Source organism: Lissotriton helveticus, chromosome 3_2 (genome assembly GCF_964261635.1).
Source record: "Lissotriton helveticus chromosome 3_2, aLisHel1.1, whole genome shotgun sequence".
In the NCBI taxonomy this organism is placed as follows: domain Eukaryota; kingdom Metazoa; phylum Chordata; class Amphibia; order Caudata; family Salamandridae; genus Lissotriton; species Lissotriton helveticus.
In genome coordinates, this window is record NC_136062.1 from 293,538,334 (window position 1) to 293,555,213 (window position 16,880).

Sequence of the window (16,880 nt, forward strand, 5' to 3'; positions counted from 1 at the left end):
CTGCGAGACTAACCTCCCACGAACTACCTCCCTAAGCGTTTCCAACTCGGCTCCTCCTAACCCCTCTAGATCCCCTCCCGGCCCTACCAACACAACCGCCCCAAAACCTTTGGTCTCCTCCTCTCTATCCCCCCATGCTGTCACAGAGGGTTCCAACACAGTTCATCCTAACCCCTCTAGCTCGTCTCCCGGCCTGGCTAACGCTATCGGACCGAGACCCTGGGTCCCCCGCCAGCTCACCACTCTGACTCTGACACTGGTACGCCTCCAATGACCTATGATACAGGTCAAGCTAGCCTTGCTAGCCCACAAACCACCCCTCTTATTGCGCCTAGCACAGTCCCATCCTAACACTCCAAGCTCGTCTTCTGGTCTTGCCAACAGAACCGGCTCTGGACCTCTGGTCCCCTCCCCACTAGTTACCCACTCCGACCTTGAGACTGAGGCGCCCACAAATTCCCACAACACAGGTCGAGCTAACCCGTCATTCCGATCCTTTAGGCATGACGCTAGAACTGCCACTAAACCTCTGCCCCCACTGTCTTTTAGCACCTTCCCCTTATATGGATATCGATACTCTGCACTCCAGAGCTGCCAAAATAATTCAGAGTATCCATTTCTCCATTCTGGATCTAACGAACCTCCTTCACCTCGCTGAACTCTCCCTCGCTAGCCCCAAACCCCTGCTCAACCCCACCCCTCCTCTTATCACAGAGCTCCCCAAACACCTACTATCCTTGAGGCACCTTCGCCCTCGTAAGCATCCTTGTCACCTATCGGAGGAGGAAACCCTAGCTCTCGTCCTCTCCTACAACTCTACTCTCGCCACACCAAATCCACTAGAACTCACTGAAAAGGAAATCCTTGGCATCCTACAGGACTACAATGCAGCCGCAGTTTCCCCTTGCCCATCAGACGTGAGTGCCAAACATCCCATCTGCACGGTCGCTATCAACCCCTGCAGATCAGCTACCCTCCGTAACAGAAGGGTGATTAGAAGCAATCTAGCGCCTGTACACCTGTCCGCCCCGACTCCCGACACTCCCTCTGACCCACCTCTGACTAGTCTCCGTAACAGAAAGGTGATTAGAAGCAATCTAGCGCCTGTATACCTGTAAACCTCGACTCCCGACACTCCCTCCGACCCACCTCTGACTGGTCTCTTACTGCCGGTCGACAGTAAAGCACACAGCCGATCTTGCTGCTCTCATCCTGAACAAAAATCTTGACTTAGCAGTTCTAACAGAATCATGGCTAAACGATTCCTCATCCCCATGCCTAGACCTCTTAGTCCCTCCCAACTATAACATTGCAAAGCTAGACAGGCAACATAGCAAGAAAGGAGTCGGCATCGCCTGCATCTACCGCTCTAACCTTCGTGTCACGGAACTTCTGGCGGATACCACCGACTCCTGCGAATACCTCGCCCTCTCCATTTGCAGTAACTCCACCCAACTATGCAACCTGCACATTTTTTACCACCCCCCAGGCATGAATGGCTCCTTCACAGACCCCCTCATGGAAATTCTCACAGCACAGAGTTCCCACAATGCTAAAGACCTTTTCCTTGGTGATTTCAACCTGCACTGGAACGATCCCAAGGATCCTCATGTCAACGCCATTAAAGACCTCCTGGACGATCAAGCCCTGACCCAATCTTGCTCACTCCCAACTCACTCGAAAGGGGCCACCCTTGACGGGATCATCTCCAAGGAATCGACAGTCAAGCTCATCTCCACAGATCCCTGTGACTGGTCTGACCACCACGCCATTGCCTTCCTACTACGCGGCACCCACAAGACAAGGGCACCGCAGCCGGTGATTCCTAAACGCTGGGTCAGTGACACCAAGAGCATGGACCACAAAGAAATGGAGGCTCGGTGCAAATCTGACCTCCCCCCACCCCTCGCATCTCACAACGGTCAATGACCTTAACAACCAATACTCTGCGACTATATCGAACATTCTGGATGACCTAGCCCCTCTAAAACTAAAAAGAACCCAAGTCAAAGATAGAAACCCCTGGTTCACTGGATCCCTCAACAATGAGAGGAGATCCCTCAGGCAATCCGAAAGAACCTGGAGACAGCACCCCTCTGCCGCTCACCTAAAACGTCTTCGCCAGGCCAGAAATACATACAATAGGAACATCCTCAACTCAAAAAGAATCAGAACTGGGGAACACCCAAAACAGACCCCACAAACTGTTCGAACTGGTCAAACACCAATCCAACAAACTGGCCAAAACATCGAAAGAAAACCCCAAGACTCTAATATAATCTGAGGAATTCTCCTCGTTTTTTGCAGACAAAATCAAAGCCAAAGGTAACAAACTCAGTTCCGCCTCATACTCTCTCCCCCCCCCCCCGACCTACCTCCTCCTTCCACGCCACCCCAACAGGCTTCAACGAAGAATCAAGCACACTGGAGCGACTTCACACTCTACGATGAAGACTCCGTCTCCAAAATCCTCTATCCTAAACCCAAACAACCACTTCAACAACCCGCTCCCCTCCAACTGCCTAGCTGCCGCCGCCCAATCCATTATTCCTAGCTGGACTACAATAATCGACTCCTCTTTCCGGCAGGGATCGATTCCTGACTCTCTGAAAGCCGGCCAAGTCCTCCCCATATTGAAAAAAACGTCGCTGGATCCAGCCTCCCCCGACAACTTCAGACCCATTTCCAACATCCCTCTCTTAGCTAAAGTGTTAGAGAAGTGTGTGCAACTCAGGCTAAGTCAACACATCAACAACTTCCACCTTCTCGATGACTTCCAATCCGGATTCACACCGGGACACAGCACTGAAATCACCATGCTCCACATTGTTGATGATGCCCTTCAAGCCCTTGACCGAGGCAAAACTTGACTCCTAATTCTCCTAGATCTATCCTCGGCCTTCGACACAGTCAACCATGGAAAGTTACTCGAGCGTCTCAAACTAAGGATGGGATTGGATGGCTCAGTCCTAGAATGGTTCAGATCCTTCCTCCAAAACCGTTCTCAGAGATTCCTAATTAACCACAACCTGTCCGCTGCCTATCCGGTCACGGTTAGAGTTCCTCAAGGATCAACGCTGTCCCCCACCCTCTTTAACCTTTACTTAGAACTGCTTGCCAAAGTCCTACGCACTGCAAATATTTCCTACCATATGTACGCTGACGACACACAGATCTATATCAAAATCTCGTCCCTCAAGGAGATTCTCTCCCTGAATGAGACCCTGAAGCTGACTGTCCAATGGCTCGCCTCCAATCAACTCAACGCAAAGAAAACAGAATTTCTTCTAATTTCCCCTCCTAAAACTGACCCTGAGATTCAGAAATGGATTAAGGCCATCACAGCCTTAAATTGCCTACCGACCATCGTGGACTCGGCCGAATCACTGGGAATAACCCTGGACTGCAATTTGAACATGCGAAACCACATCAACTCGATGGCCAAATCAGCCAGATTCCACCTGAGCTACCTATTGAAACTGAAACTCTTCCTTGACGCGCCCGACCTAAAAATGGCAGTCCATGCACTAGTCATCTCTAGGCTGGAATATGGCTGTTCTACCCTCTCAGGTTTACCCAAGATCTCCCTGGCACCCTTAAAAGCCTGCCTCAACACAGCCGCTAGACTACTCACCGGCACAAGGAAATTCGACCACATTTCTCCACACCTGAAAGCGCTGAACTGGCTTCCTCTCGAGGCCTGTATACTGCTTAAGCTGGCATGCATCACACATAAGGCTTTACACTCATAGTCCCCTGCATATCTCGCACAGAAACTTGTGGTATCCGGAGGAAGCAGAAACTCACAGTGCGCCAGAGACCTCCTACTCCAGCCGGCACGCTTTAAAAAAAAAAGTACAATCGGGTTTCTGCTGGGGCCGCACCAAGAATATGGAACTCTCTCCCACCCACCATCAGAAGAATTCCCTCTCTTGCATGCTTCAAAAAGGAGGCCAAATCCTTCCTTACGGGTAAATTTCTCGCTTAAAGTTGGCCTACTTTTGCCTACTTCTGATGACCTACTCACCCCACCATGTAACCTGGCACCTTGTCTTGAGTAAATGTAATGTAAACTGTCCATGTTATCCCTCTATCCCTTATGTACCCGGCACCCGCCCCTTCGCTATTGATGGTATACTATTATTATTTCATGCCTTTTGTACAACTCTGCAACTCTGTAAAGCGCTCGGATACCCTAACGGGTCAAGTTCGCGCTCTATAAAACACAAAAAAAAAATCTCAAGACTTATCTATGTGTCCTCTCCATAGGTGTCATTGTCTCCTCAGTGTTACGAGTGTTGGGACAGAGCCGCCCTTCAGCTGGCATTGGGAGGGATTTCCTGTCTAAGAAAACACCTGGTCAAAGACTTTGGGACAGGAAGCTCAAGGGAACTTTTCTCTCAAAAGCTGGGAGCTTCTCTGTTAAGGCTTGCGCATTGGTGTAAAGTATAAAAAATTAGAGAGGCCTACTATAAAATCCTCACACTGGTCTCACCACACACAAGCTAAAATTGCTGCATGGGACAAGTCGAGGCCAAGCACATGTGGGTGGGAGTGTAGAGATGTAGGGATCCCTACACACTTGTTATGGTTGTTCCCCAATTTACAAAGATACTGGGAAGCTATCCTGGTCGAAATTAGCTTGTCTATCGGTGTTCATATTCTAAGGAATCCAGGGTTAGTTTTCCTTGTCCGTGCAATATCCTGGCAGAAAATTTCACATATTACTGAGAGGGTAACAGATTGCAGTCGCCACCTTCGTGACACGAGTAACCTTAGAGCATTGAGGGCCATTAGAGGTCCCAGTGTTTGGGGATGGCTCCTTACACTGTGGGAGATACTTGCCATGGAAAAAAATCACACTTTCTGCATAGACTCGAGGCATACAAGACAGACTGGGCTCGATCGTTCCAGATTCTCAACTGAGAGAATAAATAGCGGACATGCCCTACATTTAAAAAAGATTTTCATCTCATACCAGTAGATGCCACCTAGCAGAACCTGTCACTTCCTGCATATTTGTAACCCCTGTAAACTATACCAATTCTCACTGAGGGTTGTATGGCTTCATACCAAACAATGCCTTTACCAAACATGCCTTTACCATGCAAGGTAAGTATTGTTTAGAAAAGTTAAACTTGTGTGTGTGTGTGTGTGTGTAATATATATATAATATACATATATATAGTTATGATTTTTTTTAGGGTTGGGAAAACCATTCCCAGCCACCCCACCTTTTTGTCAAAATTAATGATATGTATTTTGGAATTACCTTTAGTACTCCATATTCTTACCCACCTCTAAACCCTAAAATTACCCTTTTCACCCTATATCCCTAACCAAACCAAAATCCTAAAATTACTCTAGCCTCACCTGTGTTCACTTCCAGTGAGGAGCCCCATTTTGATTATCTTTTTATCACAGGAAGAGAACTATGCTGCACAGTCTAGGCCAGACACCAAAGTGGCAATCCCTTAATTTGGTTGCGGTAGTCACTACCAGGTACCCACTGACATCAGGGTTCGGATGTTGTAATTCCATACTTACAAAGATTGTGCCAGCAGGAAAGGGAATCTACATTGGATCCAGAGCTCGGCTTGGAGCTGTCCTACATAGACAATTAATTCACTGTTAGCGGAATGGACATCTTGGTAGGGGTTAAATTGATCCTGCTGACATTGACAATAAATGGTCTAGTGCACCAGTTTTTAACCTGTGGTCTTGGGACCATTGGGAGATCACAACGCTTACTGTGAGTGGGTCCCCAACTGGTTTCAAAATAAAATGCTAACAGAATAATAAAGTGTATATAAATAAAGAAGCAAAATGTTAAATTCAGAATTTTAAAACGTTCAGTAAATGTGAAGCTTTTTGAAATTGGAGGGTAAAAATTAAGTTGGTATCCTCACATTAATTCATGGGAACAGTGCAAGTGTATCAAGCTGAGTATAGTTGGGGTGATGGTTGGCCTAGATTGAATTTTAAAAACTCATCAATTATTTTTGGTTGATTATTGTTTGTCTATGTATATTATTTTGTGGTTCAAATCATGGAACTTGCTCAGACCAATTGATCCAGGTTCCAGGAGTATGGCGACTCAACGGTGTTCCCTGAATCAAATAATGATCAAGGGGGTCCCCAGATTCCAGTTATGATTAAGTTCACAGAAATCAAAAACTTAAGAGCCACTGGTCTAGTCCAAGAAAGCCTGCAGTGTGGATTGCAAAACACTCTTACAAGTGTGAGGCTAGAAGGGCCTGGAGAGAAACACTGTTGTACTTGACACTGTGGAGCAAGTTTCCCCATTAGGGAGGGAATGGGGTGAAAATAAGCACATCTGCATCCATTTCTTGTAGGCGACAGAAGCTGAGTGTTGTCCAATCCTACAAAAGCCTAACCAGTCATTGACATAGCACCTAACAGCTTTTTAAGGCAATATGTCCTGGGAGGGTAGTAGGACAAGAGAGCGGGGGAGAGGAGCTTTGGGTGATCTCAGAAGATGTGGAGAGAGTATTGTGAATAATTACTTCTTTTTGTACAGTACTTGATACCACAGTTTTGTCATAAATAATACATTCATATAACCCAATGTAATTGTACTAAATTCGTACATTTTTAAAGGATGAATAGTAGAGTCGGTCCTATATGTATTGGCATAGTAGGGCTTAGAGCCTCCAGTCCAATGTTCTTATACATTTTGTTGAGAATTGTATGCTAACTTAAAAAAATAAGGATCCTAATATACTCTAATCTTGCTGAAAAATGAACATAGTGAATGATAATTTTGTTTTCCCACCTCTAATGACATGAAAGTACAGAATACGGCCAAAGTTTGTAGGGAGTAGTGTGATGCTGAGTGGGGGGTTCCTCAACCACCCACTTCTTTATTATTTGACCTCGTTTAGAAGTAGAGGAAATACTTTATTTCAGAGGATGTGGTTTCAGCCAGACCCTTTGGTCTCTAAATAAGGGCCTTATTTCCCATTTTCTTTAAACCTGAAGGATGGGTTCAGGATATGTAATTGGTTTAGATTTTGCGATCAAGTTGATCCACCCAACCTCCCACACCCAAACCCTCAATGTGCTGCAACAACCAATCAGGCTGCGAACCAGAGGCATACGGTTAGTAATGGTGACATCTGCTGCCCAGGGCACTTTATTGTACCAATGACAATTGCACCATGTTATGCAAACCCAGCCCATGCTTGGTGTGCCATGGGGGCCTTGCACAGTCTACTCTGGGACAAGCCAGAGATGCTTTTAGCTGGTTCAGATTTCTCATTGGTTCCTAGCTTACAGGGTAGAAAAGTCACCTTAGGGAAAGGAGTCCAGATTACAGGACCGTGATGGCCGATCTCATACCTCGTCCACTGATGTCGGCGCTACATGAGCTAGAAGCAATTCAGCACTCCTTTTTATGATCTGCTACATTCTCTCAGTTTTAGATTGAGCCTTTACCACTGCTTTAACTGCCTCGCCAGACTATTGTTTTTTTCATTATAGGCATACGTGGAGGGGCGGTTCTTAAGATGACTTTATCCATTGGTCTGTTGAACTGTCATTCACATTTTGCTTCTGCCCACCACAGCACAACAGCACAGGCCAATGGGTCAGCTCACTTTATCAATTGCCCCCCTTCACATTGAGTTACTGCACAGAGTCTATACACATTGTTCACACCCACCCAAAAATTGTCCTTTCACTTCAGCTGGTTCAAATTATGTTCCTTTTTTAAAAAAATGTTTATATAAATTTTAAATGACGGCTGTTTATTTTGCCTCCATTCCTTTATAAAGTTTGTTATAAAGAGTTTAAGAGAGACTGTAATATTGCAGCTGAGGGATGTGAGTGCTTGGATAGATGACGATTTACCCTTGTCTCCTTCATAAAAAAAATAACCATAACATTCATGGCACAACTGAAAGGATGTGACATAAATGTGTTTTTAAGTGGAAAATTTGTATTGCAAGCATAAGACGATCATGTTTAGGTGAAAGACGCATATATATATATTTTTTCTGGTTTCTTTTTATTGTATGTGCTTGCAATAAAACAATGAATTAGCCATCATACCACCTTGCCAAAGCCGGAATTTGCCAATGCTTGTTATCTTGTGTGCCGAGTGTTGACTTTCACGAGCCTTTCTCCACCCTTGCAGTAACGATGAGCCTGCCCCCGACAATGTACATCAGTAGCCTTCCCTTCCGGTACACAGCGGCCCAGCTCCACCTGCACTGGGGGAACAGGCACAGGCCTGAAGGCTCTGAACACAGCATCAACGGGAAGCGCTATGCAGCAGAGGTACGTCTTCGCAGGGTTTTGGGAGGTCTAGGAATACAGTGTTGGCTACAGCCATTTCATCATCTGCTTGCCCTGTAATCCCAATTCGTTAAGAGGTCTCAGCTTTTTGGGTGTCAATTCCCACACTGGCCACTCGGTGCTAGTCCTCCAGTGAACCCTCGAGTCATTGGCCGCCCCCATCATTGACAGTAATTTGAAAAATGTCCAGCCTGTGCATAATTTCCACAAGTGTCCCCCTGTGATCGGTAGGCCTGCCGTTGGCAAATAATTTTCACATGCTTTTAGGACATTACATCTGAGCTAGCACTGTCATCACATGCAGTAGGTAAAAATCAGAATTACTGTATAAAACCGCCACACGTGCTGCTGTTCCTCCCTGGGCACAAAAGAGGGTGACACCTTTTGGGACTAGATTGTATATAATTCAGCTAAAAAGTTGTATGGTCTCTAATTTCAATGACGTGTGCTGTGGCAAATGTGGGGGTCAGTATATAATATGTAATGTATCGCATGGCAATAATGTTGTACCTACTACAGCAACCGGCCAGTGTATTGTAAGGTAGTATATATTTTCTGTTCTTAATTTCACGAATTCTAACTTGCCAAGGTAAGAATGAGTGGAGTCTGGGACGTGGCTTGGAGATTAAGATGGCGGTCGCACTCTGAGAGTGCTCCGGATCCCTTCGTCATCTGCTCTGAAACTTCGCATTCATCGGCAACTGACCAAAGGAGGAATCCACCCCACCAACGCCCGTGGCAACTACCGAGTGCGATCGAGACCCAGGATAACGAAGAAAAATGACCCGATCCGCGCTGGGGCCTTCCGATTGTGTCCCAAACAAGATGGCTATCTGAACTCACCGCTCGACTCCTCAGAGGACCGCAGACTGTCTCCCCCTCCGCTGCTGCATACACAGTTCTGAAGAATTCTCTGCGCCCCGTCCATGGCAGACATGCTCACTAGGGGTCCTAGTGGCTGCCGCGACGCAACCGACCGAGGCCTGAATCTCCTGTCAGATCCACATATAGCTGCACGGAGATGCTTGGCGCAGCTGCCCTAACACCCGCGCGGAGCGGAAGTCCTCCGCTCAGCACGGCCCTCTTCAGTGGACCGCTGGGTAGCGAGGCACTGGGTGTGAAGGTGCCTTGACCGCGGAGGCCTGCTGCCCACCAAGGTCCCCCGCAATGGAGATGATCCTGTCTCGAGGCCCGAAGAAATAAACCCACACCCCAGCGCTGGCCGCCCAATCGCAAACCAGAGCCTGCCTTGATGGGGACCGGGGCGGAAGACCGGTCCGAGACCTTAATGGGCGTGACAGTGAGCTGAGCCACTTGATCCCCTGTAGAGCAGCCTGACGCAAGCCCGGAGCTGGAGGCACAGACAGCCATGCTGGCCAGAAGTGTGCATGGGATCTGAAGTGCGGATTCTGCTTTGAGGGAGTGGTGGACGTGGTGCTGGTCCAACTACCTCAGAATACCTAAGACACGGTAAGAGGGGTGAGGCGCATAGCTGGAGGATCCCCCATTTTTAATGATGCAGACCCGTTTTCTTTCCCTCCCTCCAAACCATGTCTAGTAGTCTCAACCCCGGGGCTGCAGGCTCGGGGTGAGGCCCGCACCACAGCGCCTGTTAACCATCTGAGCCCCAAGTCTTCAGGGGACCCAACGTTAACATTCCGGACATATACGGGCCCCTTACGCCGTCCCCCTGTGGATCTGGCGGGGCTCTGGGCTGTGACTGCCAGCCCTGGGAGCTGCCTCTGTACCACCACGGGCAGGAGACACTGAGAACTCTGAAACCTCACCACCTAAGCAAAGGAGCCCTCTTATTAACAACTGATAACCTGGTCCAGGAGTAACCGGTGACGCCTTCCACCGCACCAAGAAACTCAAACGGCCTTACCTGTGTCCGCGGAGTGTCCGGGCAGAGCGGGCACCAACACAATGACATAGGTCGCCAGGCCCTATATATAACTTTGACTAAGGCCTGCCCTCCTGTCTCAACAGCCATGGGGAAAGGCAGAGGTCCTAAACCACCTGCGACGCAGACTAAGATCGATCAATATACCACCAAGGAACCTGGCCTCAGGGCAGGAGCCACTGAGAAATCAGCTCCCACAGGGCCTGATCTCAACGCGATCCTACACACCATCAGCTTTTCTCAAGCCTCAGTAGAAAACAAAATCAGGGAGGTCTGGGTGGACATGACTCTACTCCGGCAGGACTCTGGAATGCCACGACCCACATCTCTGAAACTGAATCTCTTATCTCCTCTGTTGAAGATGACGTAACCAGAAAGAACAAATAGCCCACCTACATACCCGTACCAAAGAGCAGCACAAAAGGGCCGAAGACGCTGAAAACCGGTCTAGACGCAACAATCGCTGCCTGTTAGGGTTTCCTGAGGGGTCAGAGCAAGGACAAGTGGAGGCTCTCATCGAGCAACGCGTCAAGTCATGGATGCCCAAAGACACAATGTTCACATTGTTCACAGTAGAGAGCGCCCACCGATCCCTGGCACCCAAACCCCCTCCGGGTGCCCCGCACCGACCCATCATCACCAGGATCCTTAACTTCAAAGATAGAGACTTGATTTTAAGAGAGGCCCACAGCCAGAGAACCCTGACATACTGAGCCATACTATAATGATATTTCCTGATTACACGAGGGAGGTTCAGGTTCAAATACAATCATACACCCATGTTAAGCAAAAGTTGCGCGCTCTCAATCTTCACTACAGATTGCTTTTTCTGGCCCGTCTCCAAGTCATCTTCCAGGACAAGACCTACTTCTTCAACACCCCAGAATTAGCCTGATTCTGGCTGACCGAGGAACGTCCCATCAGATCCTGAGCTGCGAACCCACCCTCGGGAACCCGTGTCGCCCCCGCAACAACCCCTAAAGTGAGAAGAAGACGCACGCACTACCATAGGGGTCAAGGAAGGCCCAGAGCCAGGTCAGGATCACCGAGGCCCACTACCCACGGCCCCAGAAATCAGGAATGGACGCTTGAATCCCATCACCTGCAACAGGCTGGTTCCCTGGATCGCTTGCCCATGAGAAACAGTTCCCCAAAGACTTTGGGCAATGACTCTATGGACTTTGATGGCACGAATCATGACCACTGGGATACAACTTCACAATTAACGGTTACGATTAGGCGGGCCCAGCATGCCACACTAGTCCGTCAAATCTGCCTATGTATGATCTTATCCTGCTTCGAGGGGAGTCCTCCACGCGAGTCCGCAGCGAAGCATTATAGTCTGGCCTGTTACTTTCCAAGTTCAATAGGGCGACAGATGCTTCGGTTCTCGAAGTTTAGGGTGGAGGGGTAGGGGTTGGGACCCTTGTTCGCGTTTATATGTACAGCCTAATGCTCTCAGAACCTCAGCTTTGTGCCAGCACAGCACCGTATACTGCCCGCACACCATCAGACAAGACTTCCTGTCACAATCTCTAGTTTCCCGTCCGGCCCTTCCGCAACATCGGGACTTCACGACTCATTGGCCCACCTATACTGACCATGACCCAGATGACACATAAAGGTGACCCCCTCCGAGTGATGTCATGGAACTTAAACGGCCTGCTGGATAGATAGAATCAAAACGGACTGCAGACCTTCGACATGCCCAGAGACACACTTCCGACATACTCCTTCTCCAGGAAACCCACCTTCATACCCACTCAGGCCACCAGAGATCCCCACGGCTCTTCAAAGCCCTCTCTGGAATGCTGGGAGGGAACACCCTCAGCCTCCTGTCCATATACATCCCTACTGCTACACTCACACAAACTCTGAGTCGCATTAGTGATGTGATTAGCTCTTTATCCCTGGGTGAGATGGTGATAGGGGGGACTTCAACGCGGTCATGTAACCTAGTCTTGACACCACGGAAATTCCCTTCGCCCCACAGACACTACATGCCAAACAATTGGTAAGCTGGCCGAGCGGCCTGTGCATTTATGATGTATGGAGGGCATGGAATCCCTGTGACACCCAATACACCCACACCCCTGCGGCACACCACACACATGCACGTATAGACATGATATTTATGCCAGCTTCCGAATACCGCAGGGTCAAAGAGGTAGTTATCCGTCCCCGAGTCACTTCTGCTCCTAACCCTAGGCGACCCGTCTGATACTCTCCGCCCCGTGTGGATGACGAATCCTTGGTTTCTACAAGATGAGAAATTCAAGAAGGCAATCAGTGTGGAGCTTACAATATTTCTTCACTAATCAAGCTTCCATCCCCTACCCGGGCACTCTCTGGAGGCGCGTAAGGCCACCATCCGCGGCTTTGCGAAGGGCCACCTCAAAGCTAAACAGTCAGCCTAACAGAGACTGCTTGCCCGCCTCGAGGCCCAAACAACTTGACTGGAAAGAAGCATACCTGATGCAGCGGATGGCCCCAGATCCATCAGCTTGCACTGTTGAGGGACGAAATTAAACAAATCTCACTGGACTCTGGAAAGCTGCTATGGAGGTCCTCCATCGCCCGAATATACAGATGGGGAGGTAAAATAGGGAGCATTTTACACAGGTTGGGGTCGTACCCGCTGGCTAACTGTATAATTCCAGAAATTCGGGGCACTGGGGGGACCATCCACCGTACGCCGAAGGCAATAGCCCAAGCTTTCGCAGACTACTATACCGAACTCTACTCAGCCCGGCGACCAAAATTCTCACTGACTAACCTGGAGAGCCTCCCCCCTCCCACGGCTCATTGCAGTTGAGTCGGCTGGAACAGATCTCCCCATTTCACACAAAGTAATACAAGACGCAATATCGCGTATGGCAGCAGGAAAACACTGGGCCTGGCCGGCTTTCCATAGGAGTATTATGCCACCTACCAAGACATACTAGTCGCTCAGCTCTCTGCTCTATTCATAGAAGCTGTAGAATCAGGCTCATTAACACCATAGACTGATGCGGCCACTATAGTCGTCATTCCTAAAATGAACTCACCCTCACCAGCCCGCACAGACTACCACCCAATCTCTCTTATCAACACAGGGATCAAAATCTATGCAATGCTTCGGGCCCAACTACTACTTCCATACCTCAGCAAACTAGTTCATCCAGACCAATGGGGCTGCATGCCGGCGCTGAGCACCAGACATCGTCTCCGGTACCTTCACCTAGCCCTAGCCAACCACCAGTCGCTAACCCCTTATTTAGCACTTCTCCTAGTTGACTTTGTGAAGGCCTTTGACTCTGTCAACTGGAAATACTTGGACCATGTCCTGGCCACCATGGACCTGGGCCAACACTTCTGCCGTCTGGTCCGAGTCCTATACTCCAAATCTAACGCAAGGTTGCTCATAAACAAAGCGCTCTCAGAGGTGTTCCTGATCAGGAAGGGTACGAGGCAGGGGTGCCCCCTCTCGCAACTCCTCTTTGCCATGGCGATGGAACCCCCAGCTTGCCTCATTCGCACCGTTGACCAGATCCAGGGCTGGAAATGGAAGGGCTCTCATGAGAACAAGATAGTCTGCATATGAGGCGATGTCCTGCTCTTTCTTGCGGAACCGTCCCGGCCTGGCCCCAGGTGCCTTCAAATACTCCACGCCTTTGAACAAGTCTCAGGCCTTTGCTTGAACTCAGCTAAATCGTCTCTGGTACCCCTACACTTATCAAGAGACTGATTAGCAATCTAACATATTACTGAGCAACCCGTCTACTGACATTACACGACTGGTTCAATGGGGGCTGGCCCAACCCAGCCTATAGGACCGAGCTGAAGGAACTGGGACTCCCTCAAATTCAAACAATGATGTATGGAGGGCCCATACTCAGGACCCCACCCACAGTGACTCGTGCAGTTCTGCTGACCAGGCGTGCCTCCCTGCGCCATACCCAATGGGAAAATAAACGTACACGTCAAACGCCCCTTTGGCAGAGCACTTGGCTTGGGATTATGGGGAAACTGGAGGGGTTCCGGGGCTGGGACCTCATTGGCATCGCAGATAGGCAATGTTTGGGTTGGCAACAATATACGTTCCTTCTCAGACCTACAGGACGATACTCGCTCCATCCTTTGCAGTTTTACAAATACCTGCAGCTCCGCCATGCAATCAATGTACACATAACCACTGGGAAAACACTCCCAGAATACAGCTCCTTAAAGGCACAAACCATGATGGGCGAACTGGGGAGAGGAGGGGTATCACGCATCTATCGCTCCCTAACTAACAACGGCCCAACCACCCTAGACTTGCTCAGAAGCCGATGGGAAACGTGGCTGGGCGCCCTAGAAGACGATGACTGGAGAGATGCCTTGATGGCCCCCAAAACCATCATTGCCTCAGCTAGGCTCCATTTGGTCCAGCAAACACCTTCACACCTCCTACCTTACTCCTTATTAAAACCAAACCCATCCTGTACACGCTGTGGGGTAGAACCAGCGGATTTCTATCATATAGTGTGGACATGCCCCCTTCTCGCCCCTTATTAGGAATTGCTAGAGACGGAGCTCACTGAAGTCCTGGGATGGGAAGTCCCGCATAGTCCCGTGTACATGCTAATAGGGGTCAGACGGATTAGATGGGTCTAGGGAGGATAAGCTATTCTTGCGCACCGCCATCATGGTGGCCAAGCGAGATATAATGCTGCTGCCTGGAAAAATCCTGTCCCGCCAAGCATAACTAAATGACACAGGGGAGTAATCTTGTGTACAGCACAGGAAAAAACACTATATGAAGCCAGAGGGTGCCCAGCCAAACACAGTAAAGTATGGGGTCAATGGTTCGGCCTGAGTGGGTAGATGAGTCGATTGTCCCGTCATTGTCCCTATATGTACATAATGCCTGGCACTTCATTATTGCTTTTTTATCTCGCTGTGTTTTCTAAATCAATGAAATTGATTATAAAAAAAAAGAACAAGTGGTCTTAATAACAATGTTATACTTGCCTTATATTATAGTGGAAGGTGTAATATTATTGTATGGCAATATTTTCAGCCCGGATATCAGTGGCAGCAGGCAATTTGAGCAGGCGGTGGGGCGGGCAGCGTACACATGTGCACATACATATATACTTACACTCACCCATCTACAAATATATTCACTCACACCCATACATTCACAAGCATGCACACATACTCCCACCATTCACAAGCACATACTCACTCACACACTCAGTCACAGCCCAAACTAATGTACATACAGTCATACATAGAGGCACGTGCAAAACACACACACAAAAAGAAAGAAAAACGTGCCGGCTGGAGCACTGATCTTGGCTACCAGGAAGGAAGCCTCCAAGTTACTATAGGATTGACCTTTGGTGAACCAGTGAGAGGAGGTGGCAGTCCTTAACTCGTCACACCGTGGAATGGTCCGTGAGACTGCTGAACCTGCCCCACTTTTTGTCAAGGCATTACTGATGGACAGTCAGCCTGGACACTTCAGGGCTTAAAACCAAAGCGCCCCTTGCCATGAGGGACGGACCTCCAAGAACTTTGCCAGGCTGAGGTCACGTCCACAGGACTATGAAATGCTCATGCCTGCAAACTTCAGCTCGGGCAACCAGACGCTTGTGCATTTAGCTCATGTACAGCACCTGGCTGACTGACCTGAACATGAAGAGTATCTGGCTGTCCACCTGACAGACACTATTCATGTTTGCAAAAAAGTGTGGGGACCAGAACCCTTCGCCTTCAAGGATGGGCATGTCTGCTACGAATATTGACATGCAACCAGTGACAGACCTTAAATTGTGACAACCGCTTTTTAGGGTGGGGTTTTGTAGTTTCAAGTAATTATTGTGTGGTGAGCATTGACGGGCAATAAAAACTGTAATTTTGCTGGTTTGTGTGTTTGAAAGATGTTTTGTTGAAGGGATTCACTTCTAGATTGTTGTATAGTTGATTTTGTAGTAAGCACACAAGGAGGAGCAGGTAAAGTAGGACTGTGCAGAGATAAAGAGACTGAAGTGTCCACAAAAGGATCAGTGCCAAATAAATGCATTGAGTCCTAATGATGTGGGGGTTGCGAGGAAAAGAGTCAATTAAGAACAACTCTCCCAGTGTGGAAGAAAGTGTTCTGTGCTGTTCGATGCAGAGCAGAAATCCGTGTTGAATCTCTCATTACGCTTTGGGGGTATAATGTGTATTTGCATGTGATAACAAGCTGAAGAGTCCTGGTTCACTGGTCCAAAAATGGGGGATGGCGAGTCCATGGAGGTGGCAGGTATCTGAAGCAGTAGTGAGGTCTTAAGTTGAAGAATATCTTTTGAAATGCTGGCGCTGTTCTGACCACCTGTTCACAAGACCGGAAATATGAAGAAAAAGATAATAGAGAAAGATCTGACTAGAAGGAAGCACAAAATAAAAACAATGTTCCACGTGGAAAAGGGTGTGGAGAAGGTTCATCTTCTCCCACGAATGCCAGGAGCTGGTCCGCAGCTGTGCTGAGGTCCCTGGTGCAATAGTCCTGTTCCAGATACACCAGCCAGTGCAGGAAGATGGCTGGTTTGCACCGACTCATAATAGCCAGATATGCTTCCTATTTCATGCCACACAGGGTTTTGAAAGAGGATCTTATATAGGGCTGTGAATTTGAATGCATTTATTTTAA

At 48.5% G+C, this 16,880-nt stretch overlaps 1 protein-coding gene and 1 long non-coding RNA gene across 4 annotated transcripts in view; one reads left to right on the plus strand and one right to left on the minus strand.

Annotated features, from left to right (window-relative positions):
• The window catches only part of LOC144826670 (uncharacterized), a 418,667-nt gene that overhangs the window by 365,152 nt on the left and 36,635 nt on the right, over positions 1-16,880 (minus strand). The gene's annotated exons all lie outside the window — the stretch shown is intronic.
• CA12 (carbonic anhydrase 12) overlaps positions 1-16,880 on the plus strand; it is a 242,470-nt gene that overhangs the window by 165,776 nt on the left and 59,814 nt on the right. For all 3 annotated transcript variants that reach the window (XM_078685264.1, XM_078685263.1, XM_078685265.1), the window contains one exon: positions 8,159-8,301. In XM_078685264.1, the coding sequence (XP_078541390.1) occupies positions 8,159-8,301 (143 nt within the window). The remainder of the gene's footprint in view (positions 1-8,158; positions 8,302-16,880) is intronic.